The sequence below is a fragment of the Akebia trifoliata genome, unplaced genomic scaffold (assembly GCF_017979445.1).
Source record: "Akebia trifoliata isolate Shusen 1 unplaced genomic scaffold, ASM1797944v1 Contig00355, whole genome shotgun sequence".
Classification (NCBI taxonomy): Eukaryota; Viridiplantae; Streptophyta; class Magnoliopsida; order Ranunculales; family Lardizabalaceae; genus Akebia; species Akebia trifoliata.
Window position 1 is genome coordinate 14,540 of NW_028236980.1, and position 18,426 is coordinate 32,965.

Below are 18,426 nucleotides of genomic sequence, written 5' to 3' on the forward strand. Positions count from 1 at the left end.
TGGCACATGGTTCCTGTAATACCCAGTAGCACAAATTCCAACGATTGAAAGAATACCATATCAGCCATACACTCAGATCTCATACTTAAAATATTGGGTGTTCGTTTTCAAAGAAACGGATCTGGAGGAAAAAAAAAACTGATTTTTTTTTAATTAAATCACCATCACAAGAGGTTGAGATGTTAAATCTTTTTTCCAACATAGATCTATGTCATCCGTTGGATATGTTCTACAGGAACCGTGTGCTATAGAGGATCCACTTCTGTGTCCTCCCTATAAGAAAGTCTTGATTTTCGCCCTGATCAGAGGCAATTATGTGAATGGTGAGGATGTGTTTCCATTTTTAACCCACATGTGGGTATGGAGCGTAAGATGCTACCCTAGACCCCCGACTATTCCTCGGGGAATATGCATGCCCCCTCACACACACACCATGACACCACAGGAATATGCATGCCCCCCTCACACACACACACCATGACACCACCAGCTAAGCGCACTCCATCTCCCGTCCAAGCAAAGAATATCTTGTCAAGTCCTCCCAGCTTGCATCCTTCTTAAATCCCTGAGGATTAATATCTTGTAGCACTTCCGAATCTTTCCATTCGGACTAAAGCCCAATGATTCTGGTTGAAGTGTAAGACCGCCCTGATGGGACCGAGTACGTTTGAAGGTAATTTACTGAACACGAATCAGCGTAACTGAAGGTGAATGCTTAGCAAAAATCAACACAATCGTGGGATCATTTCCAGCATTATCATATGAAGTCTCCTTAAAATACATGGTAAAACTTCCTAAATCATTTGACTCTTTGGGTAGTACATTGGTGCCAAGCTAAGCTTATAGTGGTGTGGTATTGAAGTACATGCATATTATAAGGGGAAAATAAAAACAATTGGGTATTTCTAACGACATTAAATTTTGTTACCAGGAAGAAACAAAAATACAATTAATTTTTATATGTGGATCTACACAAGAAATTTGTCCAATAATTAGTCACAATTCATGTAAATATTGTGTACCCAATGAGAAGAAAGAGCGTTTCATGCAAATATATCCTTGTAAAAATATATAATTCTTATGTCAAAAAGAAGAATGTATATATATATATATATATTAACAAAAACAATTAAGAGATGGCACCTAAACCGACTACTTGCACCAACAAGAGGTGAAGAAGGAACCAAAAATGAATCATAAAATGGTATCAATGGTAATCTTTCTTTTAGGAGGAGCTTTCTCTATAGCCTGCTTCTGCAGATCCATGAATGTCGAACCGTTGTGAGCAAATAATCTTCGGAGGTTGATTACCGAAAGTTCGCTGAAGCTAGCGACCGCAAGATCGGCTTGCTCCAATTCATACCTGCATTTTCAGACAATACTTATTCTATGCACATGATGGTGTTGGACAATACTAAGGGTAGAACTTGGTCCGGTTCAAACCGAGAACCAAACCAATAGCTTTGGGCTGGTTTGGAAAAAGTTGTGGTTTGGTCCTGGGTTATGAAAATATAGAAACAAGCAATTCAGTTCGGCTCTCAGTTCAAGGCTTTGCATAGAACCAACCCCTTATAAAATAAATAAATTTATACCAACTTATCATGGATTTTTTTTTTTTTTGATAATTAACAGAAAGGAAAACATTACAAGGGGAAGGTCAAGATAACCAACCAAGGAAAACACAACAAGAAGGAGAGATTTTAAAAAAAAAAAAAACTACGAGTCTACAAGGTTACAAACAATATCCCAACGGACTAGAAAGTCTTCGAAAAAGTTCCCTTGAAACTCTGAAAATTTTACACCGAAAGAACAATAACCCCAAAATCTCGAGAAAAATATCTCGATTACATTTCGATTTTCCTTCAAAGGTTCTTACGTTCCTTTCCCTCCAAATGCCCCAAGCGATCGTGAAAAGGGGTGAGGCTCCACACCGATCTCTTCGACAATCGAAAACTCGTCCACAATTGAAACCATTCAATCATCATGCCACTCATCGAACCTTGCAAACAACACTCCACACTAAAATGAGCTAGAAAATTATCCCACGTTTCCTTAGCCACTTTACAATGGACTAGCAAATGGTTCAACGTCTCCTCTTCACTCACACAAATACAACAAACATTCGGCCCACAAAAACCCCTCTTCCTCAGTTGATCAAGAATAAGAATTTTATCTTGAAAGTTGTCCACACGAAAAAGGCCACCTTCTAAGACACCCTTGGTCCTTAAACAACGATATGAGGGAAGGTTTTGTCCCCACTCTTATTTAGGTCATTGTAGAAGTTTTCATTTGAATCTCTTGGAATATTGTCTAGGCACCCTAATAATTCCACGACCTTCGGCACCTCCCAATCATTTAACAATCTTCTAAAACCCAAGTCCCACCTTGTGTTCCCTATGCCATCCACCGTGAAACTAGCAATTGAGGAGCTCTTTTTAGTTGATAAAGCAAATGTTCTCGGGAATCTTTCATTTAATGTGCCCTCCCCACACCATGGGTCCTCCCAAAACTTAACCTTATCACCCCTTCTCACTTAAAATTTTTCTCTCTTTTTGAATTGGGGTAGCATTTGGAGAATGCCTTTCCACACACTACCACCCATACAAGTTCTTTGCCTTTCTACTTTCCCAATCATAATATTTCTCCCCATATTTAGCTGCGATGACCTTTCTCCATAAACTTTCCCATTCCACCCCAAACCTCCAAAGCCATTTTCCTAGTAAAGCCCATTCAAAGATGCCAAATTATTAAAACCCAAACCCCACAAGCTCTTTATCGTACATAGATTCTTCTAGTTTACTAGATGCAATTTGCTTTTCCCACCCTTGCCATGCCACAAGAAATCTCTGAATAACTTGTCTAGCTCAACTCCAGGCTTCTAGGGATCGAGAAAAGAGAAAACAAATAGATTAGTACACCATAAAGCATACTCTTGATCAAGGTAAGCTTCCCTCCCTTAGACAAGTAATTTGTTTGCCAAGTACCTAATCTTCTAGCAACCTTCTCGATCACCGTCTCCCAAATTGCATGGAGCCCTCAAAGGAAGACCCAAATAAGAAGAGGGAAGTGAGTCTACTTGACAACCCAAGTAAGCTGCTAAAAGATCCACCTCTACAACTTGCCCCACAAGAAAACTCTACTCTTGCGAAAATTCACTTGGAGACCGGTGACGGCTTCAAAACAACACAACAAACCACCAAAAAATCTTACTTTATTTAAATCCGCATTCAAGAAGACTAAGGTGTCGTCTGCAAACTGTAATTGAGTAACCAATGGATCCCAATGCTTGGACGAAAACCGCCCAAATCCCCGTTTTCCACTGCTCTTCCGATCATCCTACCCAAGGCTTTCACAACCACCATGAACAAGAATAGGGAAAGAAGATCCCCTTGATGAAGACCCCTAGAACTTTTGAAGAAGTCCTCGGAAAAATTGTTAACAAGAATAGGAAATGATGCAGAAGAGAGACACAACATCACCCAATAAATCCACTTGAACCCGAACCCCATACGTCTTAATAAGTACTTCAAGCAACTCCAATTAACGTGATCATAGGTTTTCTCCAAATCTACTTTGCAAACTACACTCGGGTCTTGACTTTCAATTAACGAATCAAGACATTCGTTACCAACTAGAATCCTGTCCAAGATTTGTCTGCTGCTCACAAAGGCACCTTGACTTAAACTGATGATACCCCATCACTTTTTTCATTCTCAACATTAGCATTTTCGAAATGATTTTATACATAGAACCAACAAAACAAATTGGTCTGCAATCGGCTATGTATTTCACCCCCACTTTCTTTGGAACCAAGGCGACGAATGTGCAATTCGAACCCAGGTCCATAATACCAGGATCATAAAAATCTTTCACCACCGCAATCAAATCTGATTTTAAGTGCTCCCAACAAACCTTGAAAAGTCCCATAATGAATCCATCCGGCCTAAGTGCCTCGTCGGAACATAAACTGGATAAAGAGGCCCAAACTTGTTCCTCTTCAAACGGTTTTTCCAATCTAATCTTTTGCGAGTTGAATATGCAATCGAAATGTAAGCCATCCAACTTTGGCCTATCTTTGTGTCTTTCCGTATACAAATCTGTGTAAAAATCTACCACCTCTTTTCTAACTTCCTCTTCCCCTTCTACCTATCTTCCCCCAATATTTATCTTGGAAATGAAGTTTGATCTCCTATGAGCGTTGGCCGTGCAATGAAAGAATTTTGTCTTGCCATCTCTAACCACTTGATTCTAGATTTTTGTCTCCAACAAACCTCTTCCATGTTAACCCTTCAATTAAACTCTTCCTGAATAGAACCCCTTTTCAGCCAATGCCCCGGGGATAGCAAACCTCTTTCCTCCCTTCTATCCAACTCATCAATCTCCAACAAAAGCTCTTTCTTTTTAACTTCCACTCTACCAAAGAACTCCTTATTCCATACCATCAACATTTCCTTAATGAATTTTAACTTCAAATTGAAGACTACACCCAGTCTACCTTCTAAAGACCATCTTAGCCACCAACTATCAATAAGATCTTTGAAGTTGCTATGTAAAAGCCACATACTCTCAAATCTGAAAGGGGATGGAAGATTAACAACCAGATCGGTTTGTAAGAGGATAGGACAATGATCTGAAGCCAAATTAGGCACTAACTCCTGTCAAATGTCAGGAAAGTGTCCCTCCCAGGTCATCGAGACCAAGAATCTATCTAACTTATTCAACACTGAGAATTCTGATTATTAGACCAAGTAAATTGCCTCCCATACAATAGTAAATCCACTAATTTGCAAGCTTGAACAAACTCCCCAAATTTCCTCATCTTATTTTAAACTCAAGCACCCCCTAACTTTTCGAAGGAGAATCTAATGACATTAAAATCCCCTCCGAGACACCACGGTTTCTGCCACAAAGCATGGACATCCTTAAGCTCCTCCCAAAACAGAGGTCTTTCCCAATCTTTATTAGGATCGTAGATTCCCGAGAACACCCACTTAACGTCACTATCCACTAATCCACACAGAATGGGGGCTGAGAAAGCTTCGATTAACAAGTTTTCTACTAATATACTATTTTTGTTCCATAATACAATAATTCCCCCTGAAGTGCTAATTGCTGAAACGAAGCACCAACCCAATTCTCTACACCCCCAAAGTTCATGAGCTATCTTATTATCAACTATCTCCAGTTTAGATTATTGCAAAAAGACTATATCAGGCTTCGAGCTTTGAATCATGGATTTTATAACCACTCTCTTCCTCCTATCATTCAGGCCACGAACATTCCATGAAAAAATCTTAAGCGTCATTAAAAACTAATTTCCTTCTCCCTGATCCCTTATCGAGGGAAGACTTTATCTGAACCTTAGATTTTTTTTTCCTATCCAATTCAATCACCTCTCTTGAGATTCTCATCTTTATCTTCTTGACAACTTCTAGATCAATCCCCAGCTTTACCAAGCATTCTGAGTCTTCTACTTCCTAACTGAGAGGAGAGAAACATTCTGAACCTTCTTCCCAAAATAGTGTTGCCGAAGATCCCTGACTGTGGCCCTCTAAAGGCTTTTCTACCAAAGCATCCCTTGATTCTGCCACTGAACTCAAAACTTCCATTTTCTGAACCGAATCAAACTTAGTGATCCCAAATGAACATCCCACTTCGAAGATATTACCCAAGTTCCAGACATACTTATCAAGAGAGGTTGTTTGTTACACCTCCCTTAGTCGTAGGGCTACACACCACTATCAAAGCAAAGAGATTGCATTTCTGCCTCTTCCAAAGGAAGAACCGAGATGGCCCCACCCTTGCCAACTAAGGACAACAAGCAGATGGAAGAACCAATTGAGATAAGACCTAGACCAAGCGAAGTGGAGAGGAAAGATCTAAAAGGGCCTACAGACCAGAGAATACCGAAACCAGGGTTACTATCCATAAAGACAAACAAGTTAAGACAATCTCTATTCAACCAGCGACAAGATAAAGAAATGGTCTCTCAAGTTAGAGGGGCTCTTAACAAAAGTGACCCTGCAGAACACCTTGAAGACGATGAAAACCCACCCTCACCCTTATTCTGATCTACTTCTAGGAACATTTTCTGAATCCAAGGGGCTGAAGTTGAGTCTGCATTGAAAGGCCCGTAACTGTCCGCTGACCCATCTAAAATAGAGGAGCCCAAAACATCAACTTGGGCTTCGATCTGGGCTACAAAACCGACTAATGAACAATCCAAAGCAGCCTTTGGGCCGCTCACTGTTTATTGGTCCAAGATCTAGGCTTCCAATAACAGCTTTGACAGGGTTTCCAACAGACCTGAAAAAGGCCCACACCTCCTGATTAGGCCCAATGGCTTCTCCAGGCCCACAGTCCCTCGCATCTCCTACAGACTTATAGGCCCAACCCTTACATCTGGCTCCAGACTTAGGCCCAATCCTTACTTCTTCTCCAGACTTAGGCCAAACCAAGACACTCCCATCCGACAAAATCGAGGCCCCCGAAATGTTTACTTGCTTTGACATCCCAACCGTATCAACTTTCAACGTGTCCCTCCCATACTTAGCCTTCCAGAAACTATTTACACGTGGCTTAATCTTAATGGAATGCCTGTTAACCACTTGGTTCTCGAATTTCTCATCGCACTTGTTACTTTTTCTTAAACTAGACTTATTAGTGCGTCTACCACCAGCCACGTGGTTTCCCCTACTTTTTCAACTTTCTTTAATTTGAAATTGGGTGATGATTCTGCCTTATTACCTGATATTATCATCTATGGTGCCTTCTCTAATCTGACCTGTTGAATACCGACCGTTGTCTCTACAGGGAAGGAATCAACGATCTTAGAGGACAAAGATACTTGATCTGCCACCTCCCCTATTTTTTATTTGCCTTTTGCATTTGCCTTAGTTACAATCATTACCCTCTTCGAAGACTGATCATCATCCCATACAACACCCACTTCGAAACTAAATCTTCCATCGAGAATCTGCAGACCTCCTGGAAGCCTCCAATGGCTATATCGAATTTTGATTCTAGCAAAGGATAATCTTTCATTTTTAACGTCATTGGATCCACCTCTAACAGGCCCCCCAAATTATCTCCCAAATATTTAAAAACCTAAGGGCCCCATGGATTAAAGGTTAAACCCAGAATTTTAACCCAAGAACCCTCTATTTTCCATGGAACTTCGAGCTTATTACTATCACAAACCATCTAGAAAAACTCACCACCACCCCACCCACTGTCATTGATTTGAGTTGGATAATGGAATCTATGATTGACTTGTTCTCTGCCAAAATCACCCTACCGAACTGCCCCCAAGATAAGATTTGAGTTTAGTAATCCTTCCTGAATATTCCTTAAAAAAAGCATGAGAAAGAGTATCCTTCAAACGAGACCAGCCTACCGAGTCACTAAGTGATTTACATACAACAGCTCCTTTCTAATCACCAAAGATATCCTCTAAAACCGTGGGATCTAGATCCTTGGAAATCGTCGGAACTAGTCCTTGATCAGCTCGAGCTGCTTTATTATTACGAATCACGTCCACCCAAGACTCGGATCTGACTGAAGGGTCCCCACTTAGCAAATAATCTTGCCTCTTCTCAACTAGTATGAAGAACACCTTCAGATGAATGCTTAAAAGCTTCCATCCCTTCCTGTCAATGCCCTCAGGAATCACCAACACCTGGGTTCTGAACCTATCCCTGAAAAGTTGAACCTCAAGGAACTTACCGCACTGATTAGAATTTTCTGAGACTATCAAGGTCCTTCCCTCCAAAACAAATTTCTCCCACTGAGCTTTATCAGAAGAACCATTCATCTAAAAGGATATCCTACGACCCATATTAAAATTGAAAAGTCCCAAAAGAATTAGACTCTCGTCTCTCTCTCTCTGTCTCCCTCAAATTTTGTTATTGTGCTTGCAACTTAGGAGTTAGGAAATGAATTAATGATTTATTATTTTTTACATTAAAGTATATGCTGCTTCTAAAGCATGTTTGTAGAATATTGGCAACCCAGAGATCTGAACCAAACCGACTTTAGTTTGGTACAGTTCTATGTTCTTGTTTAGTGGAACTGACCTAGGTAGGTTCAGTTCGGCTTCAATTTGGCTCCAAACTGAACCAAGTTGCAACCCTAGTCAATACTTGTACATGTCACCTCTAATAGTTATTGCAACATCACACAGAACACCAATGGTACAGATCAGGTGACAGTCGCTTTAGATGAAACATATGGTTTGAGTGTCCTACAGAGATCCAATGCAGAAAAGTTGGAATGAACAAGGAAAGAAAACAGATCTGTGAGATACATACGCGGGATGAGCACCAATTAATGCCACGGCCATCATTGTACAGTTGTGAGCAGCAGTTATGCCTCTTGGATCATCCTCGAATACCACACACTTGGAGGGTTTCCGGTCCAACTGTGAGATAGATAATCAAATGCATAAAGATTTTGTCCAGCTTAATCGAATCAATCTAAATGCACAACTTTGGGAGCACAACATGCCTTGGGAATGAGGCATGGATGTTCCTTTGTTCTCTTTACAATTTGGCAAAAATAAATAGTTTACTGGAGAAAAAAAATTGATAACTGGTTTACCAGAAGAATGTTACAGTACACTATATATTTTATTGTATGGACAACATATGCTTAGACCAAAAATAGGTCTCGTAGTGCACATATGCTTTGGGGCATTTCTTAAATGTTGGGTTGCCTTTATACTTGCCAAATTCAAATAAGAAAAAAAATGCAAGGAAAAAATAAAACTGACTGTGTTGGTGAATAGTTGTGATACAGTTACTGACCAGTTTTGAAGATTTTTTTTTCCCTTTGTAATTTGATGAGTGACAATGAGGATTCACACCATACCTTAACTGCTGCCGAGAGGAATTTATGAGCTATTGACTCCATTCCATCTTCCTCAGTCACAATTGCCTGCAACCCCAAAAAGATGATGGTCAGCTGAATCTAATGCCTTTGCATTTACGGACAATGAAATCAAGGGTACATATCGGGCACCATCTATTCTACCAATTGTGTAGGGATGCCCATTGTAGGGGGGACGGCCCACCATTAGATGGGTTTTATCTAAGAGCCAAGTCGAAATACCTGATCAGGAAATAATCTGCAGTGTGTGAAATATCGTATATGACAATTTTTAGAATACATTACAATGTTTGGAAAGGTGCCTATAAAATGTATGGAGTAACTTAGTAACTGCTTTTGGTTAAAAGTGGGCAATGGGAACAGATTGAGATTTTTGGAGGATCTATGGTGTAGTGATACCACTTGGAGAGTGTCTTTCCTACTACTTTCTCTTGACTGCTCCGTAGAGGTAGTCAATCTGTGCTTCAAAATCAATGTGTCATGGAATCTCAATATCAGAATTTTTTTTGGTCTTAGGAAGAATTTAAATGATTGGTAAATTGAATTGAAATGATTGCATATGTCCTTGAGAAGATAAGCGCAACAACGATGTCAATGGGGGTTCAATGGTGTTGGAGGTGGTCGCCAAAAGGGGTTTTTTTTGGTCAAATCTGTTCACAGGGAGGTTGAGATGGAGAGTTATTTTTTTCCAAGCAAGTAGGATTTGGGGAGCCCTATCCATTCAAAGTTGCCTTCTTCACATGGGCAACCATTTTGGATAAGATTTTCGTCTTTGACCATTTGATTAATCGAGGTTTCTCCATTTTGAATGTCTGCTATTTGTAAAGCTTTTGAGGATACTGTCGATCGCATGCTCATTCATTGCTTTTTCTACTTGGGAATTTGGGTCGAATTCATTAATCTTGTTGTTTGTTTGGTGGGTAGTTCCAGTAAGAGCTTACAATTTATTAGATGGTATAAGAAGGCTTTCTCTAAAAAGTGAATCTTCCCTTAGTGGTGTGTAGATCCTTGTGGAAAGAAAAATATTTTTATTTTATATATATATATATATATATATATATATGATGAGGAGATCATCCTCATAAAAAATCAGCCCATTCTGAAACTTCTAACCTTAGTTTACAAGTTGAAGAATCGTGAACCGTTCGATTTTTGTAAACCACTTTTGATGAGGTTAGAAGTTTCGGAATGGGCTGATTTTTGGTGAGGAAGATCTCCTCATCATAGAGATCATCCTCACAAAAAATCAGCCCATTTTGAAACCTCTAACCCATACATTGAAAAAATGTTTGGTGGTGGGAGGAGGTAATAAGGAATCCAACGAAGAGGGGATGCAAATGAAGATTAAAGGCTATGGATTCGATGCTTTTGTAGTCAGATGAAAGGAGTATATCAAAAGTGAGTTCTTATTTGCTTTCACCATCTCCATCCACGTTCTTTTGGTTCTGCTTCTCTCTCTTTTAGGACCATTTTCTTGAACATTTCTTAGATGAAAGGTAATAAGGAATCCAACGAAGAGGGGATGCAAATGAAGATTAAAGATTATCGATTCGATGCTTTTGTATTCAGATGAAAGGATTATGTCAAAAGTGAATTCTTATCTGCTTTCACCATCTCCATCCACATTCTTTTGGTTCTGCTTCTCTATTTTTAAGACCGTTTACTTGAACATTTCTTAGACTTAAGGTAGATTGAGGAAATTCTTTAAAAGATATATCACCTGAAAATATTTATTGAGCCCCATCTGCTGAAGAACTTCAACAAAATTTCTCCTATCAAGACATGAGACAATAGCACAAGGGATGCGAGCTGTAGAGACTGCATCCAACCATTCTTTCAATCCTTCCATGGGTGTGGCAAGCTGAACAGGCATGCAGGTGACTCAGTAAACTACTTCATTAAAACATAAACATATAATTGAAATATACACCAAAGAATCAACTGAATGAGAGGACATCAACCTTGAGAAGATTCTCATAGTATAACTGCGAGAGCCTTGACTTTAATATTTCTAGTTCACTTTCTTCTTTATCCCAGCGCAAAACCTGAGTACTTTTGACAGTCAGCGACAAGAATAAAGATGACATTGTCCTATGCTTATCATTACAAAAGAAATTTAACACATCTGCACAGTACAAGTTTTTCAAGACCATTAAGTTCTCCAAAGAATCTAGACACTTAGCACAAAATTCAAGAAATTTTAAGAAAAAATTGAATTTAGAAAAAATCTAATTTTGTTCATGTGGAAGCCTTGATGACAATGTGGTCAACAACAACAAAGCCTTATCCCAAAGATTTGGGGTCAGCTAAACAAAACATGTTCATCCATTTCACTCTATCTAAAGCTACGTCTTTTGTTATTGAAAGTGATTTAATATTTGCTTCCACCATCTCCATCCACATTCTTTTGGGTCTTCCTCTCACACTTTTAGGACCTTCAACTTGAATATTTAATTTAACTAAGTCAATAATCAGCCATCATTGAACATGTCCAAACCATTTGAGTCGATTTTCTCTTTGTTTATCGCCTATTGGAGCTACTCGAACATTTTTTCCAAATGTATTCAACTCTAATTTTATCTTTCCCAGTAGTTATACTCATCCATCTCAACACCTTCATCTATGCTATACAATTTATTAAAATGATGCTTCTTGACCACTCAACATTCAACTCCAACAGAAGTCATCCAAGAGGGGCTTCTTCAAATGGTTTTTGTGAGAAGCCAAAAACGTAAAACGCTCAAGTGTAGTTACCAAAATACCCTTCATTTTTAATCAAATTTTCAACCAAATTTAACCTTAAAAATGAAATGAGATTACCAAAATACCCTTCATCTTCCAAAATACCCTTCATCTTCCAAAATACCCTTCATCTTTAATCTAATTTTCAACGAAACTTAACCTCAAAAAATAAAAAGAGATTACCAAAATACCCTTCATCTTTACCAAAATACCTTTCATCTTTAATCAAATTTTCAACCAAACCTAACCTTAAAAAATAAAAGGAGATTACCAAAATACCCTTCATCTTTACTATCAAGACCAAAAGTAATTCATTATCACTACTTTATTACCAAAACACCCTTCATCTTTATGTGGATGTTGGATTGTGTATTATGCAGGTATTTTCTTTATCAGGAAAATTTCATATGTTCATTTTTAAGAGGAGAAGCTACCAAAATTTTAATAGAATTATAAAATTGATAAATTTATTTAAATTGAAAATAATTATTTTTATAATTTTTTAATATAAATTTATTAAGGTATTCTGCTCATTTTTAGTGCATTCTGGGTGCATTATCAATATCAAGGGTATTTTGGTCATTTTACTAGAATCCAGCAATAAAAAGCTGTCAAACGAATATCAATTTCTGGCTCATGTACTTCTGTAACGAACAAGCTTCTACTGAATGTGACTTTTCAGGCTCTGGGCTTCTGCTTCTTCCAGAAGCCAGCTTCTAAAGCTGGAGCTGGAACTGGCTTCTGTAAAGAATAGACCCTACTCCTCCTGAGTGTTGATACCCAAAATTATATTCCACATACTTGATCTTGGTTTCCCTTATTCTAAAGCCCTTGTACCCTAACACTTCTCTCCATAATTCGAGTTTTGTGTTAACTCCTTGAGCTTCATCAACTAATATAATATCATTTGCAAATAACATATACCAAGGTACGTGCTCTTGAATATGAGAGTAGTTACTTCATCTATAGCTAGAGCAAACAAATACAGAATCGAAGCCGATCTCTTATGTAATAAACCAATTGTAATTGAGAACTCATTCATCTCCTTTTCACTCACTCTCACACAAGCAAAAGTTTCCTTGTACATGACCTTAATTATGTACATGTATCCATTCGTGGCTCCTTTATTTTTCAATACTCATCATACTAGTTCTCAAGGTACTTTGTCGTACGTTTTCTAAATCAATGAAAACCATATGGAGATTCTTCCTATTTTCTCTATACTTCTCTATCATTTGTCTAAGTAGAAAAATATCCTCAATGGTTGATCTACCTAGCATAAACCAAATCGATTATATTAATATTCATTTTTTATTTCAAAGGAAAAAAAAAAAAAGATAAAATTATCTAATGCTTTAGGAATAATTTATTCTACATATTTTTTACTTTAGATACATTTTACAAGAGAAAGACGATGGATCTATTTCAGCTTTCATTTCGATCATGACAAACAACAAATATTCCCATCTTGTGGTGAGCATTGGATAAACAGTTTTATAATCCATGATCCATATAATAGAAGAAAGTGTACATAAAAAGGTTGAGCGAAGGATGCAAGAAATAACTTACAAAAATATTCTATTAGTATGTTTCCCATTGTTTTCTTCAAATTTTTCCAAATAAAAGTGAAAGATGCCTAAGAAAATTAAAACCTTAGATCTCTCAAGTAAATTCATGCCAGAACAACACGATTCAAGACTTTTGATAACAAAAGATACACATAAAGAAGACTAGAAGCAACATAAAACACACCTTATGTAGTACATAATCGGCACCTGCATAAAGCATGGATCTTTGTACTGCTCCATCTTCAGGAATTTCCTCCCCTGGACAAGAATTAAAGTATTAAATGTTGCATATAGTTAGATGCAACATACAACTTTGAGAGTAAGCAACCAAGCATAAACACCGCAAATTATATATTGACAAACTTCTAGTACTCTGAGTCAGTTCAACTAGTGTAAAATTCCACCAAAACTATTTAACCGAGGGTTCGTAGACCTAAAAGCATGAAATCAAAGGCCTTAGTTGGAATACCAACTATACAACCTCCTTCAGCCCCTCATGTTCCAAATTCTTAGGAGTACAGTAGGAGAGAAGAGATGCATACCTCCAAATTGTTGAGTTGCATCATCACAAAAAAGATAATTTTATTCACTAGAATACTCCACAGAAAATTTTCTGCTTAGGGTTTCTAAATGGAGTTTTTTACAGCCTGAAAATCTGAATTTTTTCTCATAAATATACCATCTTGAATTGGCAAGCTGCAGGTACTACAATTACAGGTATACACACAAAAACTACAAACCCAATCCAAGCAGTTGCTTACACATCCAAATTATCCAATCTACATTAATGATGGATCAATTTGATTATAATGTTGGATATTGAAGGTATTAAATGAAAATGAAATATAATGAAGAAGCAATCGGTTTTCTCTTGCACAAAGAACTCAAAGGATATCTATTGAACCGATCACAGGAATACCAATTATAATACCTATCTCCCAAAGAGGAATCCTTCCAGCAGTATCGGTCACTTACACCAATTTCCCTCCACATTTCGTCAAGTGGTCATGCTAGTGACATAAGCAGCCATGGATAATTATAATTATGAAATGAGATCCTTCTGAATGGTACATAAGAATTCCTACTATATCTAAAATCTAAGGATAACAGTATAGACAAACAAATTAGTGGGCTTCTTATTGGTTTCTCTCTATTAAGGCACAGTGAACCCTTAAATTAAACCTCTATCTTATGGATGGCAGCAATGATTAGAAGATGTCACCCAAGATAGGTTTGTGTGTGGTAATACCAGAATCAAAACCATGTCTTCACACTAAAACCTATCAGAGAAAAAGGAAGATGGCAGTTATGATGATATGTCATACAACCATAGAGGAAAGCAAATGACCTTACATAAAAAAGAATCATCAATGATAATGAAGTTAATTTGCAGCTCTCTTAAGAATCAATTAATCTGTAGATGCATGTATTTTCAATTAATCTGTAGATGCATGTATTTTCTTTCTTTTTCGTTTTTATTTTTATTTTTTTCATTTTGATTCCTTTCTATAAATGAAGATTTGAGGATCTAATAAGACACCAATGCATCACAACACAACAAAAAATAACAATCATATTAACAGAAACATAGCAAGAAAGAACCAATAGGTTTGTAGTTACTAGATAAAGACATAGATATTGAACCTCAAATGAGGTTTCTTATTGTTAATCAAATTTTTATAAGAGAACATCTCAATTTCAGAGAAAATATGATAAAAAACATACCCTCTTCAAAAGCAAGCTGCTTCCAAGCATTCAACTTTAATGCACGAGTGTTTGCCTGAAGCACATGAAATATCATGATATAAGGTAACAAAAGGCAAAGATGGCCTATATTTCAGTCATGAATCAAACTAAAGTTAAATGTTTGTAAATCGCAATTCTATCTCATAATGCATTAAGATAAAAACGTATCCACCTTTAGGGCTGCTAAGATAGTCAAATCCTTCTTCATTTGAGGCAAACTAGTGTTAGAGGGGAGTTTGTGCTAGAGAAAATAAGAAATAAAACCACTGATTGAAGCATCGAAAATCTAACATTGCTTTCCACATGTGGAAGCTATTAGGGTTCAGCCATCTCTCAAACATTGATTAATGGAGAACACTCCTCCTGTTCGAACCGGAGTTTGAAACCAAACTTCTCCTCAGGAAGATAGATGGGGCGATTCAGGTGAGATCCAATGTAGATCCAACTTTCTATTCACTCGTGGGATTTGCGTGCTCCGGGGGGGGGGGGGGGGGGGGACCATCACGGTTCCTCTCTTCTCAAGATTTGGCAGATATTAAAAAGAATAAGTGACCAGGTTCAAATCCTATTTTGATTAGTGTTGAGACCTTAATAATAAAAAATCTTAGTGAAAGTCAGAACTAATTGGGAACCCAAAAAGAAGGAAGTGGACATGTTGAATATTGGTATGAGGTGTCCTACAAGGTCTTGATTCTTGAATAAGTGGAAAAAAAAAATTACAAATTCATATAATGGGCTTTGATACTTATAGAGATTCATGGAATTGGGATGGAAGGTTTCTTTTAAGTACCAAAAAGCATGAAAAAAAAAAAAAAAGAATTTACCACCACATTATCCCAAGAGAAAATAAGTCCAAAAGCTTCATCGGGCTTCATGGCATAACGGATCCTTTTTAGAAAACCTTCTTGCAATTTATCATTCAAAAAATCCTAAAGAACAGATGAAAACAACCATTATGAAGTTATTTATGAAAATGAAAAATAAAAAAAATACTAATGTTGGATATAAAGGTTATCAAAGCCCCTTTGCCTTACCACATCGACCTTTAGCATCCCATCTGGTCTAAAAGTCTCAAAACCTTCCCCATATTCAGCTCCAATTGCCTGAACATCATTATATTCATTAATTTCCATCCAAAGGGTTCTTCTCAAAACAGAACCCAGTAATCCAAATTAGAAGGTTTACATGTAAAGAACATAAACCCAGATCACAAAATTTCCCTTGAAACAGAAATAAAATAAGAAATAATCCCAAAATAAAGAACAAATGACATGGGATTAGAACCCAGAACCTCTTCAATAAAAATCCTGCTGGGTGGGACTGAAAACCCATTTCCTGAACCGTTATCTTCGAACCCAGATGCCTTGTTGATCACCAGATTCTTAACTCGCTTCAATCTCTGTTAAAAACTCAAGCAAAAATAAATAAACAACTAAATAGAAGAAGAAAAAATATTGAAATACGTGAAGAACACACGCACTGGTAATCTTAATTTCGTGGGGAGAGGTGAAACTCGAAGGCCTGAAGTTGGACCGAGAGGAAGTAAGGAAGAACTTCTTCCGATGTTGCAGCAGTCCATAAGGAACAGAGAATCTGTGCCCGTGGGAGGGGTTGTTTCTTATTTTTTATTTATTTGGATTTCTTTTTTTTCTTATGTTTGGAGTCAGAAATCATTAGTCTGTAACATATCCTGTATCTTTGGTATATTATTTGAGTATGGTTTTGAAAAACCGAATACAAGATCGGTTTACGCCCACGGAGTCCGAGTTGATTCGGACGAGTCAATCTATTCCTAATCTATTTAAGTAGGTATGATAAAAATAAAAAAGTGTTAATATTTTCTAAGTAAAAAGTCTTCACAAGACTCGGATGACGTGGCAAGGACACTGAACCATAGATCTGTTTTCTAGGAATACACAACTGCATATCTTTTATGAGGATTTGTAATGTACCCCGAGGAAACATATCTATAGTTTCATGTTTGTGCCACATCAGTCGAGTATTGACTAAGTGAAGAGTTTCTAGTAAGAAAATCATCATTCACAAAAAAAAAAAAGTCATGATGAATGCACATGGTAAATCATACATGGTTTGTATGCGGTTGATGTGGCAAGGGCATATAATCATAGATCTTTTTCTTCGGGATAAACAAGGAAAAGATATGCGGTTATGTGTCGTTGCCACATCAGCCGCAACTGATTTATTGCGTGCATTCATCATTATTCTAAAAAATATATATATAATGATGAATGCATGCGGTAAATCAAATATGGTCTGTACACGACTGATGTGGTAAGGACATAGAATCACAGATCTATTTCCTTGTGTATCCCGAAGAAAAAGATCTATGGTTTTGTGCCCTTGCCATGTCAACCATGTATGATTTACCACATGCATTCATCACGACTTAAAAAATAAATTGTATTTAGAAATATTTATTTTTTATTATAAATTAGATTAATGAATGCTACAAATTACAATCAAATAATCTCATTTTGGATTAACTAAATATTTAAGGGATTTCTATATTTGGTGCGATCACCATAAGTTGATCATCTTCTTGTTGATGATGATTTGATTCTTGAGTCATGTAGTTACATTTGCCGATACACTATGATGATTAAGGTAGTTTCAATTTTGATGGTGTATAGGAGTCTTACTTGTTATATCGCTGCATTTGCACCTATGGTTACTTATTTAGGAATTTTCAAATTTTTGGTTTTATCACATGGCGTCCTAGTCACAACACTCACGGGGATGTTGACACATGTCAACCTCCAAATTTTGTGCATGGTTCACTCTACGTAGAAGGCACATATGATTTGTGTTATAGTTGATTAATTAGTTTAGTACATTAACATGCATGTGAAAAAATAAAGTAGGAAAGAGAATAGAAATCACACACGAAATATAAGGATTTATGTGGTTTGACAATGTGCCTATGTCTAATGATCAAATCAAGAAGCGTTGCTCCCTACACCCCCTCAATTCAGCATACCACCAACAAAAAACAAGGCATTTACATAATAATGCACGCTTGACAGGAGTGTCCATAATCATTTTGAAAGTGAGACTCTCCGTTTCAAGAGATGTACCAACCATTATTTTACAATTAAATTTCATTTATACTCGTGGTATAGAAATGGTGACTTTAGGACCCAAGCCTTGACTGCAAGGCTTAGTCAGTCAATGTGTTACTCTGATCGATAAATAGTTGATTAAGATAGTTTTTGGATTGGTGCGATTCTTTCACATTCCTACATATTATATTTGTTTTTAAATATTTAAATCTACTTGAAATTACAACAACAAAAAAAAGTCAATTATACATGTTGATGTGTGGAACATTGACGGGAATTGCATATGTAGAAGATGATCAATAAATTAAGGAATACCTTAGATGACAGTTGTTTTCAAAAGTATCATCTAAAGTTAAAACATTTAATGATGGTTTTATAAAATCGTTATCAAATATTAAATAATT

The 18,426-nt window shown here is 37.1% G+C and overlaps 1 protein-coding gene across 4 annotated transcripts; it reads right to left on the reverse strand.

The window, feature by feature from the left end:
• Nucleotides 1-1,041: 1,041 nt before the first annotated feature.
• LOC147381557 (Haloacid dehalogenase-like hydrolase (HAD) superfamily protein) lies at nt 1,042-16,630 on the reverse strand. Of its 4 annotated transcripts, none has more exons than XM_086430266.1 (11): nt 16,423-16,626; nt 16,234-16,341; nt 15,977-16,045; nt 15,767-15,871; nt 14,922-14,976; nt 13,381-13,454; nt 10,848-10,931; nt 10,607-10,747; nt 8,869-8,934; nt 8,310-8,419; nt 1,042-1,363 (listed from the first exon to the last, which is right to left on the reverse strand). In XM_086430266.1, the coding sequence occupies exons 1-11, from the start codon at nt 16,519-16,521 to the stop codon at nt 1,195-1,197; spliced, it is 1,080 nt and encodes a 359-aa protein (XP_086286392.1). In that variant the 5' UTR covers nt 16,522-16,626; the 3' UTR covers nt 1,042-1,194. The 4 variants fall into 4 exon arrangements, 3 of the variants coding, with proteins under 3 accessions (XP_086286392.1, XP_086286393.1, XP_086286394.1); XR_015174482.1 differs by having other exon boundaries at nt 1,179-1,363; nt 8,805-8,934; nt 16,423-16,630; XM_086430267.1 differs by lacking the exon at nt 15,767-15,871 and having other exon boundaries at nt 16,423-16,628.
• Between the last annotated feature and the right edge of the window lie 1,796 nt (nt 16,631-18,426).

Coding starts and splice junctions, on each gene's coding strand:
- LOC147381557 (XM_086430266.1), bottom strand. CDS start 16,521: ATGGACTGCTGCAACATCGGAAGAAGTTCTTCCTTACTTCCTCTCGGT. Junction 10,932..13,380: donor CCGATTATGTACTACATAAG/GTGTGTTTTATG, acceptor AAAAGTACTCAG/GTTTTGCGCTGGGATAAAGA. Junction 10,748..10,847: donor ACTATGAGAATCTTCTCAAG/GTTGATGTCCTC, acceptor ATGCCTGTTCAG/CTTGCCACACCCATGGAAGG.